General features: G+C 42.9%; 2 protein-coding genes across 2 annotated transcripts in view; both read left to right on the top strand.

Moving 5' to 3' along the window:
• Window positions 1-1,527: 1,527 nt before the first annotated feature.
• LOC117757540 (apoptosis facilitator Bcl-2-like protein 14) lies at window positions 1,528-5,519 on the top strand. The gene is made up of 7 exons (XM_034578772.1): window positions 1,528-1,642; window positions 2,778-3,170; window positions 3,531-3,638; window positions 3,808-3,869; window positions 4,406-4,567; window positions 4,700-4,813; window positions 4,919-5,519. The coding sequence occupies exons 2-7, from the start codon at window positions 2,786-2,788 to the stop codon at window positions 4,961-4,963; spliced, it is 876 nt and encodes a 291-aa protein (XP_034434663.1). The 5' UTR covers window positions 1,528-1,642; window positions 2,778-2,785; the 3' UTR covers window positions 4,964-5,519.
• A 442-nt stretch (window positions 5,520-5,961) lies between these two features.
• Window positions 5,962-25,434, top strand: part of rassf3 (Ras association domain family member 3) — a 41,962-nt gene continuing 22,489 nt past the window's right edge. The window contains exons 1-2 of the mRNA XM_034578767.1: window positions 5,962-6,606; window positions 13,378-13,487. Coding sequence (XP_034434658.1) covers window positions 6,093-6,606; window positions 13,378-13,487 — 624 coding nt within the window. The 5' untranslated portion in view covers window positions 5,962-6,092. The remainder of the gene's footprint in view (window positions 6,607-13,377; window positions 13,488-25,434) is intronic.

Below are 25,434 nucleotides of genomic sequence, written 5' to 3'. Positions count from 1 at the left end.
CCGCAGCTTCTCATCCTGATCCTTTTTAGCTCCAACAGGAAGTGACCTGCCCCCCCACACTGTTGTGTAAAACACACACACAGACACACACACACAGGAGTGAGAGATTCCTCGGGCGGCCGGGAAGATCAACACAACCTCCCGAGTCACAGCCGGGGATTTCCTGAGAGGTCGACTGACACAATCTGAGCTCCAGGTCGACTCTGTAGATTCCAAGGAGGTTTTGTTCCGATCAGCTCGAACGGGAAAATACAAAAAAGTTCCTTGTTGAGTTCTGAAGCAGCTGCTGAGGAAACCGAAACATCTGCACGAGCCAAGGCCCTGAATGGAGCCTGTGGTCAGATTCTTCCACCAGATGTTTCACGTTGTTAAACTGTTCAACTGGTCAAACTGGTCAAATACAGGTTTTTGAGTGGAACAGATAAAACCAGTAACTGAAACTGAAAGTCACTGCGATGACACTGTGAAACAGTTCTCGTCAGTTAAGTCTGGGTTTTTAACAAATTATAATTTTTATTATTTATAGTTTTTATCTTATTATTTGATATTTATGTAATAATTTTAACTTTTAATCCGAGATTTTCTTTTTCAGTTTAGGTCTCTATTTTTGACTGTTGCATAGATTTGACTTGATCTCCTACTTGTGACTTTAAAAAAAACTTTTTATCTCGTAATTTACATTTTTTCTTCTTGTTTTTAATCTTTAATCCCAGATTTTTTTGTCAGTTTTGTTGTTTTCTCATTTATATTTACTTCAGTGACTTCAGAGGATTTTTCAGTTTAACAGCAAATGAGACAAAAAGCAAAAATAGAGACAAACTCCATGAAAACTTTTTATTTTCCCACATTGGGGATGATTGACAGAGTCGTGATCAACTCAAGACAGAAATAAAACAGTTGTATGTCACAGTTGAATCATCATCTACTTCCTCACCAGCATTCTGAGGTTTTTTTAAAAAACTGACGAGTCAACGTGACTGTGACTCGTGTCAGTTGTTGTGTGTTGGTCTGTGGTCCGTACACGAGGACGAGTCATTTGACTTCAGGTCATTTTGGAAAATCCAGGGAAGACATTTTAGTTTCCATATCCTAAATGAATCAAGTCATTTCTGACATGTCTCAACAAACAACTCCAGGTTTCACTTTCTCTCTTCTCTTCTGGAAGTTTCTGTCTGAGGCAGAATTTAGTTTCTTTACTTTGTGACTCTGAACTTGAACTTTGACGCATTTACGAGAAAACAATAAATGCAAAATAAAAGATCAGCTGGAACATTTATAAAGTTAATTTAATAAAAAACCCTTTTTTTTGGGGACTTTGTTTTAATTTGTGGACACAGACACTCGACGGTAGAGACACTGTCATTTATTTACAGTTGTAACAACGTGAGTTTGAATCTACTTCACGTTAATTTAATGTATTTTTTCCAACTTGTTTCTACTTTTCAAAACAAGTTCGTCCTTGCGTCATTGTGACGTCACGGAGGCAGAGCTATAAGGACGTCAGCTGCGCGGAAGTTAAACGAACTCGAGAGACTCGGTCGGTTCGGAGGTGTTCGCCTCATTTCTCCTCGTTTCTCCTCCGTTTCTCCTCCGTTTCTCCTCATTGCTCCTCGTTTCTCCTCCGCTCCTCAACATCGGACACGTAAGTTCACTTGTTTCCAAGTTTTCTAATCGTCCAACACAGGAAGTCGAAGTTAGAAACTTTAGTAAAAGTGTTTTTTCTGGAGCGGTTTTAACGCTAAAAGTTGAATGAAGCTAAACTCAAAACGAGTGTTTTTACTGAGCTGATTTTATTGCCGGTTAACGAACTAACTTTAACGTGTTTTCCACCTGTTGCAGTCGTTAAATCCACTTTTCTCTCGTTTCTCTGAAGCCGACGTGTTTGAACTCATCAACACTTCATCTGTCGTGTTTGAATCTGATGTAAATTCAACCTGTCGTTGATTGAACGCGTCATTTAAGAGTTAATCAACTTTATTACTGAGATTTTAGTCAAAAGTTTCAGGTTTAGTTCATGTGATGGTTCTCAACGTGTTTCATAGTCCCACCACTAGAGGGCGACACACAGCTGTAAACCAGTGCCTGTATATTATAATAAATATTAAGATAAAATCATATTTAAGAAATAAAAAATGTTTATTTAACAAACAAAATAAAGTGAGCCCCTCAGTTTAACCTGAAACAATAAGTTGAATAATGAGCCTCTCAGTTAAATAAAGAATAAATATGACATTTATAGAGAAAAATGATTATATGAATTGTGATGAATTTCTGATTTGTATCATTGTACGCTGAATATTTTTTCGTAAGTCGTATCTTGGAGGAAATGAAGAACTCGCATGTGGCTCTGTGAAGATCAAATTACCCAAATAATAATGAGTTGGAACATAAATGAAACTTAAAACAACTTAAACTGATGATGATAATAATAATGAAAAGAACATGGACCAAGAAAACAATAATACAACGTGAAAAGTTTATTACAGAATAAATGGTTAAATAAATGAGACAAATGAAAAATGTACTTTAGATCCAACTTCCAGAAAAACACAGCTTCTGTCCAACACCTAAAAATATTCAGTGTACAGTTATTAAAAAGACAAATCAAGCTGCTACTTCTCATTGAGAAGCTGAAATTGGAAAATGTTTGTTGATTTAATTCTCAGAATTTATTGGTTGAATCTAAAATCCTAATAAATTAATCTCATACTAAATCAATTAAAGCTACAAACTCATGATTGTTGTTGTTTTATCTGATCTCTGATTCTCTTCACTAGAAACCAACATGGCGAACGGCCAGATAGAAATCCACGACCCCTTCTCCAACCACCGCGACCTCAAGCGCAGCGAAGACGACGATGCTGCGTCTTCCTCAGACACCGAGGACATGGACGGCACGCCGGAGTTCAGACTCCTCATGGCCTACGCCACGAGGAGACGAGGGAACAAGGAGTCACCTGGACAGAATGGGAACGGAACCCCCCCACCTTCGACGCCCCTGATCGGTACTGGGACGATGGATGACGAGAAGCCGAAGCCGAAGAAGAAGAAGAAGAAGAAGGTATGGAAACGATTTTTGGGATGCATCAAACCTCAGACACGGGATGAAGAACCGGATCAAGCGTCTCATCCGGATCACGACGTCTCCAACAGATGTGGTTTTAGGGAGGGTGAGTCATCATCATTTAACCTTCATCACCTGTATGTTAGTTATTAGTTCTGCAGCCGAGGATTCATTTTTATTACTGATTCATTTCAACTATTTAGATTTGAAGAGGAAAAGCATCAGATTCTCACATTTTGAAAAAGCTGAAACAGATAAAATGTGACATTAAAATGGTCATTTAATTATCTCAATAGTTTTACAATATTTCTTTGATGTGCAAAGTACTTCAAATACAGTCACTATTCACAAATACTACTATAAAATACATGTAGTACAGGGTTAAGGTACTTCTACTGTGTCGTCTGAGATAAATGTTTGAGACTCTTTATCCTGGTTCAGTATTTAAATCTTTAATTTCTTTCAGCTGAAGTTGTAGAAAACGAGGATTTGGACAAAGCTGCGAAGTGTCTGACGAGGATCGCAGACGACATCCCGTTCCTGCCTCCGGACGTGGAGGCGGACTCGCCAAACGGTGAGTTCATAGACTCAAACACCTCCTGACATGTCTTTGTCTTTGAGTCTCAAATATGAAATAATTGGACGTTTGAGCTTTTCATACATTAGTTGCATTCGGTCTTTAAACTCTTTCCTCGCTGTGGTTTTTCCTGTGTTTTTGATTATCCTTGTGTTGTGTTGTGTAGACGACGTGGAGCGGATGGTTGGTCTCCTGCTGAGGGATGCCGGAGACGAACTGAACGAGAGGGTGAGAAGCAACGACCTGAAAACCAGCGTGAATCTGAATAATCTCCGAACTGCTTTTCCTTGACCCTGATAGAAAATGTCATCAGGTCGAGGAAAGATGTGAAGGAGACGTAGTGAGGAGTTAGGAAAGGAGTTTTTCCAAACCAACTTTATTTATAATAGAGTATTAGGTGCCTCGTAAAGTTTCTAGTCCAAAACGGAATAAAATGTCCTTAGAAAAGATGTTTTTAGTTTAAACTGAGGGGGAAAAAATTGTATTCCCTAAGCAAAGGAGACAATTTAGGAAGCATTGAAGCTCCTTTCCTAATCGTTTAGATAATCTGAAGAGCTGCTGAAATACTTCTGGGTCATTTTATCAGTTTGGAAGGTTCCAGACAAGGAGCCCAACAGAGTTAATCCCCATGTGCGGCTGCAGGGGGCGCTGTTGCTCAGGGAAAGTTTCCTAGTTTAGCTCGAAGCCTCCACACATCAGCAGCGTTTTCTGTCCGACCCCGTTTTTCGATGCACTGAACGGAAAATGTTTCTCGTCTCCACCAGGAGCTGAAAGATCTCTCGTTAGCCAAAGAGCTCTTTTGGAACTACGATTTCTTCAAGGCGATCATGACGACCCTCCTCACCCGGATGGGCTTCAGGACCTCGGACCCCGACTCCCCGGGGCCTCGCGCGTCGCCCAAATCCCAGATCGCTGTGGCCTGCGAGGTGAGAACACTGAACAGTGATGAAGTCCTGATATAAGCAGAAGTAATGTGGAAATACTCCAAAGTAGAAGTACAGAAGTATGATTGTCAGGTTTAGGCCTTTTGAGGATTGAATACGTTTTGTTTGTGACAGGCCACCAGTCGCCTGTCAGTGATGGAGACGATGCCCGTGAACCAGATGTGCCGCTACGGAGCCAGATATGTGAAGGAACATCACTCGTCCTGGGCACAAGAGCACGGAGGATACGTACGTGACAAACCCCCCCCCCCCCCAACCCTCTCACTCTTCTGAAAAAGGTCAAGGTTTGAAATGAGCAGAAGTTTAATATGTTCCCCTGGTTCTTTTGTGCAGGAGGCAGCGTTTGAGAGTGACGAGGAGGAGGAGGAGTGTGATTAGTGACAACCTGCCACGATGGACCTCCAGGGGGCGCTAACACCTGGAGTTTACAGACATTAATCATGTTTAAAATGTTCTCAGGGAACAAAACAAGACCTTGAATAACTTATAACTTCAATTATTGTCATTCCTCTTTTCTCTTGTGCCAAACTTTTACAAATCTCACAGGTACTTTGGGCCAAAGAAGAGAGAATGTTTGTACTGTACCGTTCATCTCATCCAGTTAGAAATGGTTGTAACTCGTGTTTCTTGGGGGATGTGTCGGGTCTGTAGCCTTTTTAATAAACAGGTTATGAGCTATGTTATAGTTTAAAAACAACTTTCTTTAGACGAGTTGAGTAATGCTGAGCAAATGCACTTTTACGTGAATAATAAACAGGAAATCTTTAGCTCGGGGACGAGATGGATGAACTGAGGGACGTGTTGATTCTGTGTAATTGTTGCTGGTGGGTGATGCATGTGTGTATTAATTTAAATGTCTGAATTTGATAAATGTGTGAACTGTATGAATTTGCTGATTTTTCTACATAAAAATAAATGTCTATTTATAAAAAAATAAGGTGTATTTGTGTTTCGGCTCAATTTCTGATGACAGATTTCTCATCATAATGTAAAAGTTGTTGTTTCTGCTGCTATGTAAGTGGAAACTACTGTAACTTGAGACACAAACTGCTTCAGTTATTGTGTTTTGTATTTTTCTTTCTCGTTAAATTGTTTATTTCTAGATAATTCGGCTCATGAATAACGAACCAGACTTCAGCTGAGTCTCGGTTCTCAAGGCAGAGACCTGCTCCTGCTTCCAGAGGACGTTTAGTTTAAAAGTATAAAAGCCCAAAGTTTCATTATCGAGGTGTTTGACGCAGATGTGAGTGATGCCGAATTAAAAAGCTCAATCCAGAGAATGAGGTCATTTATCCACATGGAGGGTTTGAGGGATGAAGGTCAAGTGGAAATGGAAAGAAACTTAAATCTCCGGTTTTTGTAGCGGGAGTTTGGAACGTGGTCCAACCGGTTCCTCCGCTCGCCTCGGACCTGCTCCCCGACGACACGCACGCGGATCATCCTCCACGACCATGACGTCTCACACACACACGCACACACCTGCAGCAGCCCGACGGGAGCATGCGTCATGTTTAACGTCGTGAGTCGAAAGTACGTCCCCACGCGCCCCGCGCTCACCGACGACCCCCCGGTGACCGTCCAGACCGTCCACGTCTCCAAGTCCGCGGACGCACCGGAGGCGACGTGGCCGCCGCACGGAGCCAAGATGCGGATCTCCAAGGCCAACAAGGGCCCGGCGGTGGTTCGAGCGCTGCGGCGGCACACGTCCCCTCCGCCGGCCAGCCTGGAGAGCCTGGAGGCGGCCTGGAGCGAGAGAGCGCGACCGGAGGCGGCACCGGGGAGGAGAGACCGCGAGGGGGAGGCTCCGGGCAGCGGAGCGGAGGGCCACGGAGCAGGGCCACAGAGGAGCCGCAAGAGGGGCTTCAGACCCCCCGACGTGAGGACCATCTTCTCCCCCGAGGAGAGGGACCCCAGGGTGAAGGAGGAGTCCGGGGAGGGACACACCTTCCAGGCCGGAGGGGAGGACACCTGGTGCGACGCCTGCTGTCAGTACATGTTCCAGCCCGGACTCACCTGTGCAGGTACCGTCTCACCTGGAGCTCACCTGGCTCACTTCATTAACCAGTGTCCGAAAACTGCACGTTCAGTGGGGGTCAGTGGGACAGGAAATCCAGCAATCACCATGTCCATGTGAAATATTGATCCTCTTTACATCAAATCAATAATCAATAAGTATCATATCAAACCAAAACTGGATCCGACCCCGAGCTGAGAACAAACCGCTCATGTCCTCTGTCTGTGGGACACGAAGAGTTTACATGATGTAAAATCAGATGTTACTGATTCTGGTGTCATGCTTCAACACATTCAATTCAAATAAAAGTAATTCAGTATCATCTGATCTGATCCAGGGTCAGGTTCAGTTTGAATTCAAGGTAACGTGTATAAAAAACTGACGCTGCATCTTAAGGAATAGAAAGTAACACTGAGTCTTTTTGAAATCGTATTATTTATTGTCAATAGTCAATTCCTCTCCACCTCCACCGAGGAGGTTGGTCTGATCCCCATGAAACCACCTGTACAGAGTTTCTTATGGATCAGCGTTGAACTTTAGCTCAGATCCAGGATCAGGGGGCAGATCCAGGGATTTATTATTTTACGTCTTTAAACGTTGTGAAATTTGAGCGTTTTTCAACATTTTCCTCGATTTCTCTGAGAAGAATCGTTGAGGGGAGAGATGTTTATCAGTCTGTGTGTTTGGTGCGGATCATAAATCCAGATGCAGTGAATTTAAATGTGGTTCCTGACTGAACTCAGCTTCTCTACTTTGAGGATTTGTTGTTGTTTTCAGATTCATTTCATTACAAATTGAATATTGGTCTAATTTTAAAAAGAAATTGTGCGTTTTCAAGTTCAATATTTACATTTATTCAACATCTAACATCTTGAGCCTCAGTGTTTAATGTTGATGATAAAATGTCACTTTTCACAGTTATCAGATTGTATTTCACTGCTGTGAGTCGCCTATGTTACTGTTTAAGTTACTTATCAAACAATAAGAAACAGACTGAGTGACAGAAAGGACTGAATCATGTGCACGAGCAGGTTCTCATGCATGTAGCCGGAGCACACGCGTGTTAGAATGCTGCCTGTGACATAACTAGGTTGGGCTGTGAGACGCAGCTCAGCAGCCGGAATGCAGTCGGTATGCAGACGGACCGGTTGGAGCGTCGGCGTCTCCTCGAGCACAAACTGGACCTCCCTCTTCATCCACGTCTGACCGGCAAACAATAGGAGGAGGAGACTCAGGGGAGGCTCCTCCTCTTCCTCCTGTGTTGGTGCCAACGTGGTTGCCGTGGTTACCGTGTCTGAGTTGAGATGGAAGCGACACTCGGAGAGTTTTGAATATTCATATAAACTTATTTATCACTGTTATTTTGACCTTTTCTCCTCCGTCCTCCCGTTGTTGACTTGTTTATTCAGTCGTGTAGATTTAAATAGGCCAGATTTGTATAAATATGGATGAAGATGGACGACATCCCGGCTTCCAAAAGTGAAGCCAAATCACCTGGATCGCCCCCTGGTGGCTTTCTGCAGTAAAGACCATAAACCCACATGCGATGGGAACCAAACTAAGAAATCAAATGGCTTCATTTTTGAACAACAGGAGGAAGAAGAGACGTGTCGTCCATCTTTATTTACAGTCCTCGTCTAAAGGCCGTTGATTTGCCGTAATCTACAAGTTCTTGTTTTGCACCTACAGGCTAATAATATATAATATAATATAATAAGGAATCGTGTGATCTGGATGTTAATATAAACCAAAATAAACATACATTTTAGCCAACAGATTTTCTAATCAGACAATAAAATCCACATCAGCTTCATCTATTGTAATATTTGAACCCAAATGTTCATATTTATTGAGTAAACTCTTCTTACTCTGCTTCTAGTGTTTTAACCTCATTATGTTCTCAGACAGTGAGTCTGTGTTTCCCCTCAGCTTCACCAGCAGTGTGTGTGTGTGTGTGTGTGTGTGTGTGTGTGTGTGTGTGTGTGTGTGTGTGTGTGCGTGTGTTAGTGTGTGTGTGTGTGCAGATATCTGCTCATTTAAAAGGCCTCTCCTCTCAGAATCCTGTTAAAGGACCATTACTCTGAAGGTCAACAACAGGAACCGCTCCTCAAGAGGACAAACACTGATTTTACCTGAACAACAAACCTCCAGAGGTGAAACTTGTCGTCCGCTACGCTCTCTCTCTCTCTCTCTCTCTCTCTCTCTCTCTCTCTCTCTCTCTCACTCAATCTCTCACTTATTAACACAGGAACAGTCTCACATGAGCTGGTTGAGCAACAGCAGCAGTTATTTCTTTTAAAAAATAACTTTCAAGCAGAGAGACATAGAGACTCTCTCTGTCTCTCTCTCTCTCTCTCTCTCTCTCTCTCTCTCTCTCTCTCTCTGTCTCTCTCTCTCTCTCTCTCTCTCTCTCTGTCTCTCTCTCTCTCTCTCTCTCTCTCTCTCTCTCTCTCTCTCTCTCTCTCTCTCTCACTGTGGGTCTCTCGTCCTTTGTCTCTTTCTCTGGGAGGTGAAGTAACAGAAACCTGCCTCAGAGAGCAGGAGGTCTCTGGTGGAGATCAGGTTTATTGTTGCAGCAGATCCACCGATTGGCCAGTTAAAGTATCTCCTGCAGCATCTGAAGCCAGATACTGTGACTTCCCTGTTGTTTTAGTCTCACATGGACTCACTGGGACATTTCCCAGTCATCTTACTACAGGGGCTGCAGGGAAAGTTGCGGGAAATGTTTTAAAATTGTACATAAAGATGGACGACGCGTCTCCACTTCCTCCCATTCAGGAGACAGTCTCAGCTGTCAATCCTGAAGTCTCACTTCATTTTTATATCATCAAATAGCGAATTAAAAACCAAACTGATCAGAAACATGAACAAGATAAGAACAAACTGAAATGAAAGACACCATCTTTCTTTGTTTATGTCAAACTAATGTTTGATTAGTTTGAGTTTGGTCCACGTCCCATCCACTGACATGGAGGAGGAGGCGATGGAGATGCTGTAGTTTACTGATCACATTCTCCTCATGTCTCATCAGTAACATGAGTGAGGGACATTGAGCCAACATGGACGACACCAGGACCCTGAAACTGAAGCAGCTCAATGGAATCCAGCCATGAAGCATTTTATTATTTACACCTGAACCTAGTTTCCTTCAAAATAAAAGACATCAAGAATAATGAACAGATTAGTTTTTTAGCGAATCATCCGCTCTGGTGTTTCTTGTTCCCGTCAGTGTGATGCTCATTTTGAACCATAGTGAGAAATACTGACTGCTGATTGAAAGAGCAGTGTGTGTGTGTGTCTGTGTGTGTGTGTGTGTCTTTGTGTGTCAGCTGTCGTCCCATTGTTTGTTCAGTCGCTGTGACAGTTTGGCTCCACAAGAGACAAGAGACGCTCAACCTGTGGCAGCTAATGGGACACACACACACACACACACACACACACACACACACACTCCGTCCCTCTCTCTCTCTCTCTCACGCACACACACGCACACACACACTTATGTACACACACACATGGGGGGTCAGTGAGGGAGGGACCACACTGGGTCTGAGCAGACACACACAGAAGCATCATGGACAGTGAAGGAGGATTTTGTTGAGTTTGTGGATCTACATCAGATTCACCTCTGGATTTACACCAACATCTGGATTCTCACTCTACGCAGTGTGTGTGTGTGTGTGTCTGTGTGTGTGTGTGTGTGTGTGTGTGTTAGCGATGGGCTTTGCCAAAACTTTTGGTAAAACTTTGAGGAGAGTGTCCGGATTCTTCTATCGCTTTCCAAAAGTGATGCGGCGCTCCGGACGTCTGGAGGTCCAGCGGCTGTGGAGCAGCTCTGGTGAGTCTCCACTGCAGCTGGAGTTATTCTGAACATCTCAGAGAGACGCTGACGATCAGGAAACAGAAAAAAATCAAGTGTGGGAACAAAGTGTCGATGTGATGATGCTCAAAAGAACGTGTGACTCCTCGGCTCCGTTTTTACAATTAACTTTCATTCAGTGAAAATAAGGAAAGACTGAAAACTAAACGCAGAGTTACACAAAGTCTCCAGTGTCGCACACAGTCATTGTGTCTGCAGCTCAGTGTGCCAGGTGTGTGTGTGTGTGTGTGTGTGTGTCTGTGTGTTGCAGTAATATGATCACAGTCACAGTTTTGATTACAAGATAATTGAGCTGAACACGTGTCCAGGTTCAGAAGAAAGAAAGAAAAGAAAGAAAGAACATTATAAAGAATTGGGTGACAACAGATGGCTGCAGCACACACACACACACACACACACACACATACACACACACACACACACACACACACACACACACACACACACACACACACACACACACACACACACACACCTGTCTCTGTCTGCTCTACTGTACAAACATTCAAACAAACGTTTCAAACTGTGTCATCGTGGGAATCGTGTTTTAAATCTGCAGACGGAAGAATTACAATGTGATTCAGTTTTTATTAAATATCCAACATGTGTAAACAGAAAAATGAGAAACGATATTGAGCCGAAACAGTTTAGATTATTTATCAGATCGTCACTCGACAGGAAATGAACCCACAAGTCTTAGATGTTCAGTTTTTCTTTATATAAACTTTATAGATTTGGGTTTTAAACCTTTTGTTTTTTTAACTGTGTCGTCACAGACACAGTTATTGTATTTTGTTTTGACATTTCATAGAAGACAGATTAATTGAGAAAACTAGGAAGGCGCTCTGTCTATGTGTGTGTGTGTGTGTGTGTGTGTGTGTGTGTGTGTGTGTGTGTGTGTGTGTGTGTGTGTGTGTGTGTTTATTTAAGTGTTTGTGTCTCGAGCCTCATTGTCACTCGCTCTGCACACACAGACCTGATTAGAGACCTCATTCTAAAAAACGTTTCACACATTCTGACCTTTGACCCCTGAGCCCCAGATCCTGCAGGACACACTGAATTTCACAATAAAAGCCCGAAGCTGTGACGTACAGGATGCTGCTGGTTGTGGTTCGATGCCGAGGAAACAATCAAATCTGTGGTTTTACAAAATCAATGTAAAGAACAATCATCAATAGACACACAAGACAAATCATTTAGTCAAAGAAAAAGGATATTCTTTATTATTTCACATGTATTGACGGATGTAAAGTTACTTAATGTTTATGAACATGGACGGACGGGTGAGAGGCTCGTCCTCTGTGGATCAGGTTCATTGTCAGGAGGGATAGAGAAGGATGACAGGGAGGACGCATGACTGGAGAGAGGGTGTGATCGCAGGAAACTGGGTAGACACACACACACACACACACACACACACACACACACACACACACACACACACACACACACACACACTAGTCATAACAAGCTACGTCAGTGAACAGAGAGAGGAGAGAGAGAGAGATTGTAGATGACTGAGTCAGCAGTTCCACCTCCCTCCCTCCTCTCCTGCCTGTGTGTCCATCACACTGTGGCCTCCATTTGACTGTTAAATCACCCACTCAGCACAACACACACACACACACACACACACACACACACACACACACACACACACACACACACACACACAGACACACACACACAGGGTGAATGGTGGCTAGGCAAATCAGCATCTGGAGTCTGACCGAGACTGAATGTGGAGCAGAGCACGGCAGAGAGAGGCTGAAAACGACTGCAGAGAGCGAGAGAGAGAGAGAGAGAGAGAGAGAGAGAGAGAGAGGAGAGAGAGAGAGAGAGAGAGAGGAGAGAGAGAGAGAGAGAGAGAGAGAGAGAGAGAGAGAGAGAGGAGAGTGTGTCGCTGTGTGTGTGGTTTTCACTCCTGTGTGTGTCTGTGTGTGTTTTTAAGCGAGTGTGTGGAAGAAGGGGAGATGTAACGTTGTAGATCTTAATGAGGACACTGAGTGTGTGTGAGATGACGATGGGAGATGGGAGCAGCCATGTGCAAACTGTCGGATAAAGTGGGACAGCACGTGAGGAAGAGGTCCACAGGTAGGAGGACGGGAAGGGACACACACACAGACACACACACACACACACACACACACACACACACACACACACACACACACACACACACAGACACACACACAGCTTAGGTGGGTGCTTGTCTGTTGTTGTGTAAAATGTTTGTTGTTTAGGAGATGAGCTTCCTCCTCTTCTATGGCAGTTATTTAAATACTTTGTGATTCTGCTGAGTTGTTGCCAGCCTTGATTCGTGTGTGTGTCTGTGTGTGTGTGTGTGTGTGTGCGTGTGTGTGTCTGTGTGTGTGTCACTGTGCAGTAACAGGATGAATCTTTCATATCCACAGACTCCTCATCAATATAATAAATCTATAAACTACAGTTTGTCTAGTACTAAAGTATCTTTCACACCTTTGCCTTCACATCAGGTTGATGGATGTGAAATCAAAAGGATGATTAATAGTCATTTATGTCACATTTAAATCTTCTGTATTAGGATTTAAAGATGGAGACAAAGGTTGAATCCTGTCGTCTCTTGTCCTGAAACATCGTTTACTCTGTTTATTGTCCGTCTCTGTATCACTGGGGAGAATTTGCATGATGCTGGTTTCCAGATTAACTCTGAGCTCAACAGACGTAACGTACATGCAAATGATCTCTTGATATCCACGCACACGTTCAAAGGTTGTGTTGAATTGTGTGTGTGTGTGTGTGTGAGTCACTTCACAACCACAAATAAACTTTCCCTTCCCCCCCCCCCCCCCCCCCCCCCCTCCTCTCTTTTGTCTCAATCAATAAATTCGATGCATTAATCGATTCCTCTGTGTGCAGGGTGTAAATACACGTGTCACACTGCGTGTCGGGACCGAGTGTCACTGGACTGTCAACCTGCAGCGTCGCACATCAGCCAGGACCAGCTCAACAACAACACACAGCTGCACGTGAGTACACAACACTGAGTGTGTTTTACTTTATTTTTGTTTTCATCTTGGCAACAGAATTTTAGTTTGGAGGCTCTTGGTTTGTTTTCCAATCATAACTTTATAGAATTATCAATATAAACAACTACACATATGATATATATACATCAACAAATCATGTTCATAGTGTTTGATATTTTCATTATGGCTTTTAAAGGAGATGTATCCATGTATAAATCCCTTTACTGTAGTTGTGCTCCACCACAAGAGGGCGCTGGAGTCTAATATTTTGACCGCTGTGGTTGGATTTTTCAAAACAGGCAAAACAAAGTGTTTATTAGAAAAGGTCAGAAAACACCTTTAGAAAGTAGTAAATTAATTTTCTAAAACGATAAAACGATAATAAAATCATGAATTTAAACTTGAACTTGAGCTTTAAGAAACTGTGAAGAGCATTTTTTAAATAATTCACCAAACAAGTGATCGATTAATCCAAAAAAAACAAAAGACAAGTTAATTGATTATGAATCAAATAATCGTTAATGAAGCCAAAGAAACGTGTGATTGAATCTGACGCTGTGAGATAATAACACAGACACACATATACCCATAATGCATCATGCACCAAGAGTAGTGTGTGTGTGTGTGTGTGTGTTTCCGGGAAGACAGCTGTGTGTGTGGCAGGTCTGGTTCATGTCAGAGACTGTACCAGGCTGTACAGCAATATCATGCAACTGTGTGTGTGTGTGTGTGTGTGTGTGTGTGTGTGTGTGTGTGTGTGTGTGTGTGGATAGATTGATTACCATGAAATTGACCATGAAGTTTTGTGGTATTTGTATTTGCAGCTGTGTTTTCTGTTTGAATGACAACACGTATCTGTCCGTTAGTTGTAGAGATTGAACTGTGACGTCCGGTTTTCCCCGTGAAACTAAGAAAAGGGGATTTTTAAAGCAGTTTAAATGTCTCAAGGACATTTTTAATGTTTTTATTATCATCTCACATTTATTCCACCTCAGCTGAAATATCTCCTCTGTGGTCGTGAACAAGCCGACATCAGTGTTTGTGTCTGATCTGTTTGAAACAGCGCAGCAGCGTCAACACTGATCCAGTGTGAGGGGGGGGGGGGGGGGGGGGGGGGGGGGGGGGGGGGGGGGTGAGCTCAGCACATTTCAGACTGAACTCATCCACACCCTCAAATAGAGCTGAGTCGTGCTGAGCACAGTGATGTGGCTTTTTAGGAGCCGTCAGTTATTCCATGAAGATGTTTTTATGTGTGTGTCTGCAGCTGGAGTCAAGCTGCAGAGTATTTTACAAAATCAAACAGGAGCCTGGAAAAGGTTCGATTAGATAAGATTCACACTTTATTGATCCCAAAGGGAAGTTTAGGAAGTTCAAATGTGGACTCTGTGAATCACTGAGTTGTTTGTGTTACTGCGGACGTGTACATTCAGGGTGGAGTTGTGTGTGAAGCAGACTAACACACACAGACACACACACACACACACACCTGAGTCAGCGACCACAGTGAAAGTGATCTCTCGGGGCAGTTAGCCAATGAACGGGAGGCATTTACTCTCCTGGCCTGTCCTGTGACATTAGCGCAGGGACGTCCTCCTGTTGGTTTGTGTTGTCGAGCAGAGAGTCAACGCGCACCAGACAATAACACAACTTCATTTACCACTTCTACTGCTTTCATATGGCAAAGTTACGCAGAGTGGTGGAAAGTAACTGAGTATATTTACTCAACCTCTGCGATGACCTGGATTCCCAGTCAGGAAGCTGCATCAAAACCAGAACCAGGGACGGAGATAAGAATGTGAAGTTTGACGTCTGGTCCATCGAACCTCGTCAGAGTCGTACAGAGACGCTCCTCAGAGTTTCGAGCTGCAGCGCTGACTCAGTAATCAAATCACCTGTCGATTCAATCAGATGAATCTGCAGCTCGAGAACTCCTGAACCGAGCCGCTGTGTCGGAGGCAGATTTGGGGAAAATGTCAGAAATAGTCTTGTGTAATTTCCAGGTGTCCACACTGAGACCCGTTAATCAGGTGTTCTAGATCTATAGAATGTGCAGGCAGTAAACATGAGTCACTTCTGTCAACATTAACGTTAAATTCCTAAAGATTAAAGTTAAATATCCACGACAATAGATCCGAACACCATTTATATGATTTTTATATGAAACTGGTTTAGATCTGAATTTCTTTTACTTTGATTTCTTGTTATTAGAAGCAACAGTTTGGTTTCCTAATGAATTATCCAAGTAAAACAAAGATAGACGTGTTGTTTCTTGTAATATTATTAGTATTCTATTACTTTATTACTCTCGATATCTACCACCTGAGCACCCGTCCAGTACGAGTGACACGTCGTCCTCGTCCTCTTGATCTGCGACGAGCTTGGACAATGATTGACAGAGAAAACGAGTCCAAACCGCCGCTGGGTTTCACTTCCTGCCGCTGCTGGGAAAGACAAACACAGGCGGAGGCAGAAGAGAAAACAAAGACAGACGAGGGAGAATGAACCGGGAGGAATGTTCATGTGTTTTCTCTTTGGCCCTAATGGACGCTCATTAACACTGGTGGGTCAGACTGGGAGACATGGGGCAGCTGGGACTGTCAGTAGCAATAGAAAAGTATCAAGACAAGTTATTAAAGGCTGGAGAGATTGTGCAAAAATCTGACATGAGAAAGCAGAGACATTAATGTGGTTTTTAACCTTTTTGTCTCGTGATCTGTTCAAGCAACGTCCCCTAATTGGTTAAAGGGATTAAATGATGTCAGATGTTTCTACAAATACATTTACTTACACTTAGTGAGGTCCTGACTCCATGTTGGAGACAAAGAGAACAGCTGATTCCATGATTTATGTTTTTATTAAGAACTGATTTTAGCTGAAGTCGAGGATCTCACTCTGATAAATGCGTGAACCAAATGTTATGGCCAAATTTTCTAGTGTTAGCTGGTGAGATACATTTTCAAAAATACATTGTGACCTTTGTGACATTGTAAGTGTCACAAAGGTCAGAAATTAAATTTAAAAAAAATGCAAATATCGCTTCAATAACATTTTTACAATCTGCTTTAACTCAGCAGGAAGAAGTAAGAAATCACCAGATTATACTTAACAAGTTAGAAAAGTCCATTTAAATATGTAAAAGAAGGAATGTTAGTGTGTTTTCTCTCTCTGGGTTTTTTACTGTTACTCATTAACAGCCATTACAACTGGGCTGGACTCACTGAGTGAAAACTGTGGTATAATTTATGTAGTTGAAATATATTCCCACTGTGGGAAAGTGTTGTTTTTGTCACAGAATCCAAAACATAAATCTGCAGCCGACGTCTTAATTGTCCTGATAAGAGGAGTCTCAGCAAAATAAGAGCTAAAACAAAACAGCACAAATGTAAAAATGACAAAAATACAGTTAATTTATGTTCATTCACTTATAAATAATAAATCTTCTGATGTGAAGTTGTAAAATTAGAGTAAAGATCACATTGCACACGTTTAAAAAGCTGCTCAAGACATATTTTTGTGATATGAAAAGTTAATTATCATTGAGACAGTTTTGATTTACTGACAGTGAGTGAGTACAGACAGAGGGAGTCAGTTTTCTCTGAGTCAGTATTCTGTCTCTTTGTGTTTCCACAGCATGGAACTGAAACCATGAGACGACACATTAGTTTGTGTGTTTCCAGATAAGAAATAAACATCTGCTCCAGCACATCGCTGTGGCACCAAAATACAGAGGTTCAGCAGATCTGTAGGGGTGGGACACACCCACACACACACACACACACACACACACACACACACACACACACACACACACACAAATCCTGGGCTATATTCCTTTAACCTCAGCCACTAAATCATCTGGGGGTTGAAAAAAGTACACACAATGTCATTCTAGAAGGTTCACCTCCACACAACCTCACAGCGCTACACACACACACACACACACACACACACACACACACACACACACACACACACACACACACACACTTCCTGTTTCATTGCCACAGTCATGTTGCAAAAAAATCCTGTTTCGCAAGAAAGTCGGCCGTTATGGAAGACAAATTCAAATTTAAACTGAATATATAGAGATACATAATTTGAAAGATAAGATCATTCTTCATTTGTCCTAAAATGGGGACATTTTCTGTTTTGCAGCAGCAAAGGGCGAAATAGAAGCATCAGTAAAAAGCTACTTTAAATATAACCCTGGATCCAGATGTGTGGCTTCTCCTCCTCTCACTATCAAACATCTGGATCCAAACCGTCCTTCCTTTCCACAAACATCATCACCCGTCTGCTTATCATCCGTCTCTTCCTCCTCTTGGCGTATCGCTCTCAATCTTCCCTCTCCTCCGCTGCTCTAATCAGCCGCTCGTTGTGTTGAGGGAAACACAAACAGAGCCGAGGTTTGTACCTGACGAGCACGAGGACCAGGAAGTGGAGCGAGAGATTACAGATGTTTACATGAGGAAAGAAAGACACGTGCACGCAGCACGGACAAGTTGGAGGATAAATTCAATAGTTAAGCTGCTGTCTTCGAGTCATATTTTATAAAATAACAATCAGTATAATATTCATTTGCACAAATCTATCATTTTGTATTAAAAATAGGTTTAATAATCACGTGCAGTATTGTATAAGAGGGGTCAGTTGATTACAGTTTCTATTACAGATAATTATCACATATGCTAAAGCTAACGCTCCTTGTCGGTGAACACAAATCTGCAAAGGGATCCATTTTATTTTTTTCCATTCGAAGCTTCGTGTCTTGGGTTTTAAATTATTCACTTAGTGTTGTCGAGTTTTTTTTGTTGCTTTAATCAAATTTAGAACCGAGACACGAGACAGAAACATATTAAACTCAAAGGAAGAAATGCAGCGTCCAAGAGGACAAACGTCTCGAGGACGGACTGAAGAGGAAAACAACCAGAAAATGACCACAAGGATTTGTTCACTCAAACTTAACGACATATATTTGAGCTTGACATCATCATATTTCAGTAAAACTGGCGTTACCACTTATTTCCATGTCAGAGACACATAATCGTGTCACACAAATCTTCAGCCCCCGAGCTATAAAAGATCCATTTGAAGGATTTACGCACAGTTCAGGACCAGATCCAAGACTAATATTCCCTCTCCGGGTTTATTTCTCTTCATAATTGTGTCCGTGCTGCAGCGCTGTGCAGTGAAGCTGAAACACAGGCCTGAATTACTGTAATCTGTGTGGATTGAGGAGGATTAAGCGCCCGGTCAGATGCAGGTCTGACAGACAAAGCTCCCCCCATCATCAGCTGCCTGTTGCAGAAACAGGACACCAGCCGACAGCTTAGAGACCCGACAACAGACGAGTCCCATTGATTCCTTCGTGCTTTTATTTATTTTTTTTTACATGTCCCAACATGGCCATCATGCAGATAAAGTGTTTTATCGCTGAGCTCCAGTGATTCGCCAGCTGAGCCCATGTAAGGAGCCTCTGGTGACGCTTTCTGTTCCGTTACATCGATGTTTCATTTCTGCCTTTTTTCTGTTTATTTCTATGGGTTTTTTATTATTGTAATTTTAAAAATGTGGTCTTAAAAAGGTTAATTAGGTCAAATACAATTTTATCTTTCCTGCCTGACTAAGAATCTGTCAATGTTCCTGTTTGGTATTTACCTGCGTGTTGCGGTGCCTCTCGTATCGAGGGCAGGTGAGACAGTGGAAAGAATGATAATGACCCACAACTACAGTAATGACGACTCAGGAAAACAATAATATCTGGGCTGATTCTGTGAGACCTTTAATCAAAACAGCTTTTCTTCCTGTTCCTGCAGTCACGTGACGACACAAACCACAATTCAGCCGCACGGAATTACTTAAAACTCATAAATATCAGTCTCCTATAGACAGAGATTCATGAATTGTTCCCTAAAGAAATACCTGGATTTACAAAAAACCTAAATTGAACGGGTCCTTCCTCGTCCTTCCTCGTCCTTCCTCGTCCTTCCTCGTCCTTCCTCGTCCTTCCACCAAGTTTTGCCGTAATCTGTTTTGTAGTTTTTTGCAAACTTGTAAACTGAACCCTGCAGAAGCAAATTCTAAATAAACTTTCTGCTCTGTTTGTGGGACGTTCACAGGAAAACAGATCTGTATCAGGGAGGGACTCCTCGTGTGTGTGTGTCTGTGTGTGTCTGTCTGTGTGTGTCTGTGTGTGTGTGTGTACAGTGCACCTTTCTTTCATTCTTATCTGGAATCCAGTTCTTATCCAGGCAGACGATCTCCTCATCCTCAGACAGGAGCTGACACACATTCACTATTCATACAGTTTCCACACAGACGTCACTGTAAAGTCAAATAAATCAAAGACGCTGAATTCACGCCGACTGAGCTCAGATTAAAACAACCGACAACAGAGGAGCTGAAATGTCCGGGTTCTCTTCTTTTCTTTATTTTTATGAAAAGTCTGTATAGGAAGTACAGGGAGGGAGAGAGATTGTGTATCCTATCACACCATCATGTGTGTGTGTGTTCCCTCACAGTTGTGTGATTGCGCTGCTGCAGCAGATCAGTTCCTCTCAGCTCTGTGAGTTCAGACCAGCTGTGTTTCCTTCATCCTGTTCGCTGCTGAGTAATTTAATTCAGTGTTCAGCGAAACAAACGTTCCTCTAAATGAGCCTGTGACGCGTCAGAGACTCACACCGTCGACTCACTGCGGCCGGCGACTTTCACCCGTTCAACTATCTTCAGACAAACAGATCCAATCAGCCTCAGCACGGATCTTAGACTTTATATAAAGATGGACGATGCATCTCCACCTCCTCCCACTTTCCTGAATATCCAGAATTACAAAAATAACTGTTCTTCATCAAGATCCATGAATGATTTCTTGGGAAATGGGTGAAAATGTTGGAATATGTCTGATCCCACAATGTTAAAGAAAGTGAGGACAAATTCATGAATGCACCAGTGACTCGTACCACACCCTGCTACCAAACTTCATGGAAACCCTTGAAGTTTCCAGGGACTGATAACTCAATGAGCGAGTGTAATTTGGTGTAGATTTAATTTAAAGGGACAGTTTGACCTTGAGAAAGTTCAGTATCCACTCGAGAGTCGTGTTCTAGTTTAGCTGGAAACCAAATAGTTTGATTTTCCAAATGACCAAATGAAAAAGGATTTGTTGGATAGTTTAAATTCTCCGAGGTCTCGGTTCAAAGTGTCCAGAATATTCAGATTCTCAACGTATCTTCCACCGAAAAGAAAATATTCATAATCTAATAAAACGTTTCTATTCTCAGATGTAAAAATGTTTGGTAGCATCTGTTTTCAATCCTTCCTCCACCACTACAAACCTGCTCTGAACCTCACGGCTCTTTTCATGCTGCTCGCTCAACCCTGCCACTCCCACATCAACCGTCAGTAACCGTGTAATTCTGCTCCTCCAGCTGCAGGGGAAGCGTCGGGGCGTCGGGGGTTCGACTCTCGAAGCCTCGCACCGCTCTCCGCTCGCCGGCTGCCTGTGTGTGATTATGTGATACCCCGAGGCTGCGTGTGATCGCCAGGCAGCATTCCTCCGCGCTTTGATCACGAGACACTCTGTGTTTTGTCTGTCAGGATGAAATACTGGGCCTCAGGCGGGGGGGGGGGGGGGGGCAGGATAAATGGGACACACACAGAATAATCAGCATTTAAATATACCTGCGCCTGATGGAACCTCCATGGGCTTCACGTGTGATAATATTCAACGGCTTTTCACGCTGGCAGCGGATCGGTTTCACGGACCCCGAGGCAACGTGGAGATCAGGTTGGACATTCAACACCTGTAACATCAAAACAAAAGAGTCCACACACTTACACACACACACAAGTGTTACTCGACCCACAATGCCCCACGGTGCGCTGCATTACCAGGAACATCCACCGCTTCCCGTTTCCATGTCCTTGAGCTGTTCCGAGCGTTCCTAATCGTACTTTTGCTGTTTGCACCCGAAGGCCTCATTAGGTTGAGTATTAGCAGACTGCTGTTGAATACCTGCGGGAAATCTCAACATCGCTTAATTACGACCTGGTGTATCAACGCCGTGACGTCACCTGCTGTGTTTCTGGTCGTCATCAGGCGTCCGTCTTGTTAAATGTGGCGAAGAAACGAGAGCGAGCCCTGCGATTGGCTGTTCAGCCCCATTAATGACTGATTTCACCCTCCTTATCCTTATTTTTCACCCTCAAAACCACAGGCTGAGCGCCCATGTGTGTATAATTAACACAAGTGACGAGGCTCCTGTGACTCAGAATGATTAATAAGTTTGTTTTGTTTGTCTCAAAGTCAGAAATTATGACCGAGACTGACTAAGGAACTGCCGATACTGTAGCTTGATCCCCTGATCACTGCTGAACAGACTCTGGCTTCAAATGATGAAACCATGTTTGATGAATTTCTATTTCATGTGTTCTTTCACTAACATGGAGGAGATGGGGGTTTAGGCTTGAGGCCTGACGCTGCACATGGCTTAGATCCCCTGTTGCACACATGTCAAGACTGGTTCCAGTTTTCTTATCGGTTTTGTGACTGTGACTCTCAGTTTTATACACTGGTCTTGTCCCAGTATTTCTATATTTGGGATAATTTCTCATCTGTCTTATCCTTTACACTGTTGGATGTAGGAGCTCAGCCAGAGGTGATTTCCTCACTGTTGGTTCTCACCTGTAAACCAGTTCAAACACAAACACCCCCACCACCCTCATAAACCTTTAAATTAGAGGAGGACACACACTCCTGTAGGAATAAGACTCACAAGTTATTTATAGACAACACACACACACAGATTTACACAAGTTAACAGCAGCTTCCAAACTGAGATGAGATACAGGAGCTGTTTTTGAAACGTTCCTCTCTCCATCTTCCTCTCGTACTGAATTCTCTAAATATGACACGTTGCTCAAAGTCTGACCTTTGACCTTTGACCCACCGTTAAACGCCCCCTGCCCTAACCTCTCCCATAGCGTGACTCCGTACACACCACCCCCCTGCCCCCCCCTGCCCCCCACTGCCCCCCACTGCCCCCCACTGCCCCAACACAAGCCTCTGAAACTTATTCTGACTTTAAATGAAACTCATGACCTCGTGGTTACGACATTAGAAGATATGGTGGCGTTCTCTGCTGCTAGGCAACGGCAACATGGATACAACAGAGACACTATATCTTTTATTGTTTCTATTGATTAATGATTGTTTGACATTTAAACTGTTTTGTTCAACTGCTTTCATCGTTTTTCTCGTCAACAACTTTGTTTTGAACAGTTGTGCACAATTAAAGTTTATTATAATCATTATTAACGAGCTGTAGGCAGGTCGCGTCTTGTAGAGAATACAAAGAGTTAATGATAGAGAGAGAAAAGTTGTTTGGAATGTGTATTATAATGAGATTACACAACTCTGTATAATTCGAATTCATTAACTTGTTGTTTAACAAACGTATAACTTCTGTGGCGTCGGCCGAACATCAGCAAACACGTCGCAACTCGTAAACTCAGAGCTTTCCGAAAACTTTGAGTTGCGAGGTCGTGAATACCAAAGAGGGGCGGCGTTCAAATGGACTCTTCTCGTAAACATTAACGATCGAAGGCAACATCGGGAGCAGAATTGTACATAAAATATACGAGAAGTTTTTGCTTTACTTCCTTTGAGTCCGTTAACGTTAAACCTCCGGCTCCTGAGAGAAGACCTGAGATCACTGCTGACCTCCAGGTTTTAAACAGGAGCTGCTGCAGTGTTGAAATGTATTTAATGTGGAACTGTGACTCCGGAGCTGCAGATTATTCATCTTGTTAAATCATCAAACCACATATTTCACGAATGTATCATCACTCCCTTTACTTTTCTTTAATATTGTATTAAAGTTACTGTAAGAACAAGGGTTTCTCCAAGATGTTAACTTAGCAGGACGTTGTACTGAACTAGTAAAGAGAACAGAGAGTTTACAGAATTACTTATGATTGAGAAGAATCTACTGCCTTTTGTATTGAATTTATTTATTCCTGATGTATGAAATACATAATTCCTGATTTTCTATCTGTTGTGTGTAGTTTTGTGTTTGTTACTTTTGCATTTCGGCGACTTGTTGTCCACTTTTCACCTTTACGTTAAGGTTCAGGGTTACATGATAGTGTGTGTATGTTGGTCTGGAGCTGACGGTGCTGGTATGTCAGTAATGTACAACCCAACTGGCTCCAGACCAAAGTGACCACTGTGTGTGTGTGTGTGTGTGTGTGTGTGTGTGTGTGTGTGTGTGTGTGTGTGTGTGTGTGTGTGTGTGTGTGTGTTTGTCAAAGGTGTGCCTCTCAGTCTCGGCCTTTGAGTTTGCGAAGTGAGAGATTTATATTATTTATAGGCACCTAATCAGCAGGAATACTATTTGATAAAACATCAGTGAATGAACCGTTGAGCAATGTCATCCAACAATCAATAGAACCAGTATTAATACCTGAGACCTGACTTCTCTGTGGTCTTCAGATATGAAAACAATCTCTTTTTGTCCACTTTGTATTCATCATGAATATGTTGCTGTCGTCCAACAAGCATCCAGACACTAAATCACAGTTTTCTGGAGGACAAGAGTAATGTCAAAGACGTTTAGGGACAAGAATGTGGCCTGCATGCTTATCTGTTATTTTCAGAGTGTATTTTTGTTTGTGTGTGTGTGTGTGTGTGTTTGTGTGTGTGATGGATCACTGCAGTGTTATGAAGGATAATATGGAGGTTTGGCTGTTCCACATGTGTCCCTTTTTTATTTTTGGTCCCTGTTCTAACCCTGCTGGTTTTAAATTAGAGCCTGTATGGCTAAAAATCGCCCAACTAGTCCACTGGTTGTTGCCCTGTGTGTGTGTGCGTGTGTGTGCGTGTGTGTGCGTGTGTGTGCGTGTGTGTGCGTGTGTGTGTGTGTGCACTGTAGATTTCCCCCTGCAGCTGAACCTTGCTCAGTTTCTTGGTCTTTTCGCTGCTGCACTGATGTATAATGTTAAAAATCATAAATTCTGTGTGACGTAGAACAGCCCCAGAAGCATTAGTTGAAAACAGAAGGTACTTACACTTTTAATTATCCCAGTGCTCAGTAATGGCTTCCAGTTGTTGGCCCGTGATGGAGCAATAACAGAGACTTTCACACCACCCACTGAAAACATGAGTAAAAACTCTGATCCAATTTATGATCACATAAACTCAGTGGTGGGTCAGGTTGCTGCCTGCCTGAACATACCACCGGGTTTTCATACCAGTCCACCCAGGAGTCGTTCGGTAGTCATACTTCCCTTAATACCAGTATCACCAGTTTCAATCCCCAGAGATATCTGTGTCGACCTTCAAGCTCCGTTCTGGTCAAACACAAGAACACATTTAATTACTCGGTTTTTTCCTCCTGCCACAAAAGGTCAGACTTCTCCCTCTGCTAAAGGTCGACTCTCCGGCTGCACCAGAGCGCTGCCTCTTGGTAAAATCAAACCTCGCCACAGGCAGACGTGACTTCTCATTTCGGTTTGGCTGATTTCACCCTGACGCTCCTTTTGTCCAGAGCAAACATCCAGCCTAAAGACCAGAGTCTAAAGGAACATGTCAGATAAACAGATCTGTAGCTTTGGTGAACACAGTTGTGTTGGTTGGAGTCTAGTTGAGTTGGGGGGGGGGGGGATTACTTGGATTGGAGGCTACAGTGGACATGGCAGGTTCTTGCCTGAGGCCTGTTCTCAGGTCTGTTGAGTGGATTAGAGGCCGAGCAAACATCTGTAGGAACTGGCCACAGAACAAACTGACCATTAGCAAACACCTTGATGGGGGTGCGGCTGGTTTTCACAGAGTAATCTCATTCAGAGAGGAAAACTGCACTTTGCTTATTTGTTTTTGTTTCAGGTTTTTCCTCTTTTTTCAGCTGCTGAGAGTCGCTGCTCTGTAACTGACCTCTGACATGTATTTTAG

The sequence above is a fragment of the Hippoglossus hippoglossus genome, chromosome 23 (genome assembly GCF_009819705.1).
Source record: "Hippoglossus hippoglossus isolate fHipHip1 chromosome 23, fHipHip1.pri, whole genome shotgun sequence".
Lineage (NCBI taxonomy): Eukaryota > Metazoa > Chordata > Actinopteri > Pleuronectiformes > Pleuronectidae > Hippoglossus > Hippoglossus hippoglossus.
The sequence above is the reverse complement of the archived record's forward strand: the minus strand, read 5'-3'. Positions and strand labels throughout refer to the sequence as shown.